This window comes from Fragaria vesca, linkage group LG2 (genome assembly GCF_000184155.1).
Source record: "Fragaria vesca subsp. vesca linkage group LG2, FraVesHawaii_1.0, whole genome shotgun sequence".
NCBI classification, from domain to species: domain Eukaryota; kingdom Viridiplantae; phylum Streptophyta; class Magnoliopsida; order Rosales; family Rosaceae; genus Fragaria; species Fragaria vesca.
In genome coordinates this window covers 30,573,921-30,576,479 of record NC_020492.1, presented here as the reverse complement: position 1 = coordinate 30,576,479, position 2,559 = coordinate 30,573,921, and the positions used below count along the sequence as shown (strand labels likewise).

Below are 2,559 nucleotides of genomic sequence, written 5' to 3'. Positions count from 1 at the left end.
AACAAGCTTGCTAGCTAAGGGCGACTGCACAAGACGCGCCGCATGGGAGAACCTAGCTTACAATGGAGCAGAATTAGCACTCTCCTCGATCTATTTGCCCTAGGCCCTAGCAGCTACCTACATGAGACTTTAGTCGACAAAGAGATCAGAAGTTCAGAACGAGATCGAGAACAAACGTCTTTATTCTCCTGGCCTCTCACTTATATTTTATTGCTTTGATTCTCTCTCTCTCTCGGCCTTGTGCACACTATGCCATGTAGCTATTGTTTGTGAATGATATTGGAGATCCAGAAGGACAGGAACCCGGCTCCCACAGTTTGCCATATATATCAAGCAAGCAAACAAACATATATATGGAGGAATTAAGCCTTAAATTGAATATTAGTTGTTAGTTAGGATAAAAAGATGGATCGAGAAGAGAGCTGATGAGATAATTGAAGGAAGAAGGTCGAAACAAGAAAGATACAGCAGAGGACTGATCGAGCAGATCGAGGACGGAAAGGTCGTTATTGCATTTTCTAGCTTTCTCTTATTTGTCTCTCTGACTCTCTCTCTTTCTCTGTCATTCACATTCACTCGATCGATCAGTAGTAGTACTATAGATGGATCCATCACCAGTGGATTAGTGTGCATCGGTCCGGCCCCCCACCCAGAAGCTCGATCTCTGCTCCATCTGTGACTGCTGCTCATCATCAGAAAGCCAAACTGGCAACACAACAGGAGCTGCAGTTTATTGACGAGAGGAAATAGAAAGAACAAAGAAAACCACTTTGTTTTCAAATACATAACACCCAGATCGACGTCATAGATATTGACATGCACTTAGCTGTAATTAATTTCCAAGCTAGCTAGCTCGCTTCCATGGATGCGGAGAGCATTTCTTCTATACTATTCTACTGTTAGGATTAGAAGAAGTAGAAGATATATACTGAATTAATCATTCATGAATTGAGATCCTAGCTTCGATCTACTATATATACCGATCGAATTTTAGCTGTTGTACACTAAATTAAGGGCTTTCAGTCCTGGCTACCACAAGGAGGCTGCCTTCAGACTCCGGTGCTTTTGCAGACTGGGTGGGTGGCTCCTCATCAGCAGCTAACGATCTCTGTCTAGGCTTCAATGCCGGACCCTCCTCCTCTGCCTCAGCCGCCATGTCCAGGCCCATCAACTACGGCTTTCCACCGGAGATGGGCATGCTCGGCCTTCGCGACGTCTTCCTTGTCGCTCCTGCAGCCGCATCCTACCACCACCACCACCAAGACCTTCTCTCATCTCATCATAACTCCTTGAATGCCTCTAACCCCGCCACGGCTCTCGGCGTCGGAGTCATGAATGATGACAGTGATGATCACAACATGATGAGCGGTCGCAATAGAAACTGTGGTGGTGGTGGTGTTCAGTTGTGGCAGCAGCCGACCCAGCAGCAACAACACCAACTCTTCCTCAAGAAAAACCAAAACCTTCATTTGATGGTTCAAGCAGGGGGCGGTGCCTCGGCTGCCTCGGCACTGACGTGTCAAGACTGCGGGAACCAGGCCAAGAAAGACTGCAGTCACCGGCGGTGCAGGACATGCTGCAAGAGCCGTGGTTTTGATTGTGCCACCCACGTCAAGAGCTCGTGGGTCCCAGCGGTTAGGCGCAGAGAGCGGCAGCTCATGGCGGCGGCGGCCGGCTCTTCTGCGTCTACTTCTCACACTACTAGTTCAAATGCCAAAAAGCCAAGACTGGTTACTTCGCGAAACACAACTCCCTCTCATACTAATTCCGCCACTTCAAACACGACGCCACCCAGAAGCTATGACACTAGTCACACTACCTCCAAACACCAACACCACGGTTCTCTCTCTTTCTCTCTCTCTCTCTCTCTCTGTGAATTAGCATCACTGATCATCGGATGGGAGTAGATTTTGTTAAATTAATTCATGAATATAATATATACTTGCACATTGATACAGATGGTGGTTTTCCGGATACAATGCCGGGCCAAGTACAGGCGCCTGCGGTTTTCAAGTGCGTTCGAGTAACCGCCGTGGATGATGGTGGAGAGGATGAGTATGCCTATCACGCTGTCGTCAAAATCAACGGTCATGTGTTCAAGGGGTTCTTGTATGATCAAGGTAGAGATCATCATGGCTTCCCTAATATTTCTCATTTGCATTTGGGTGGTGGAAGCGGAGGCGGAGGCGGAGGTGCCACTAGTAGTACTCCAACAGGAAGAAATGAAGGTGCTCCAATACTCGACCCCTCGGATGCTTATGCAGCCGCTGCAGCTGCCTCCACTAGTGGAGGATTGTTGCTGGGAGGTTCAACCTTTTTTGGTAATTCATTAAATTAAATTGATGATCCGTAATCATTCATGTTCCTGGTTCCGGCTACTCCGACTCATCAATGAAATGAAACTAAACTTATAATTAACATTAAAATTAATCTACTTTACTTTTCATGCTTCTGCAACTAATTAATTTTCTATATAATTAGATTTGTATGAAGACTGATCGATCTTGTAAATTAGTCACTTCAAGTCTACTGCTATATATATATATATATATAGTAGTT

At 46.0% G+C, this 2,559-nt stretch overlaps 1 protein-coding gene across 1 annotated transcript; it reads left to right on the top strand.

Annotated features, from left to right (window-relative positions):
• Positions 1–1,154: 1,154 nt before the first annotated feature.
• On the top strand, positions 1,155–2,338 carry LOC101310963. The gene is made up of 2 exons (XM_004293097.1): positions 1,155–1,839; positions 1,959–2,338. The coding sequence occupies exons 1-2, from the start codon at positions 1,155–1,157 to the stop codon at positions 2,336–2,338; spliced, it is 1,065 nt and encodes a 354-aa protein (XP_004293145.1).
• Positions 2,339–2,559: the final 221 nt, after the last annotated feature.

What these genes read in the sequence shown, in the direction of transcription:
- LOC101310963 (XM_004293097.1), top strand. Translation starts at nt 1,155, where the DNA reads ATGTCCAGGCCCATCAACTACGGCTTTCCACCGGAGATGGGCATGCTC. An exon ending in CTCCAAACACCAACACCACG is followed by an intron (nt 1,840 to 1,958) that starts GTTCTCTCTCTT and finishes ACATTGATACAG; the next exon opens with ATGGTGGTTTTCCGGATACA.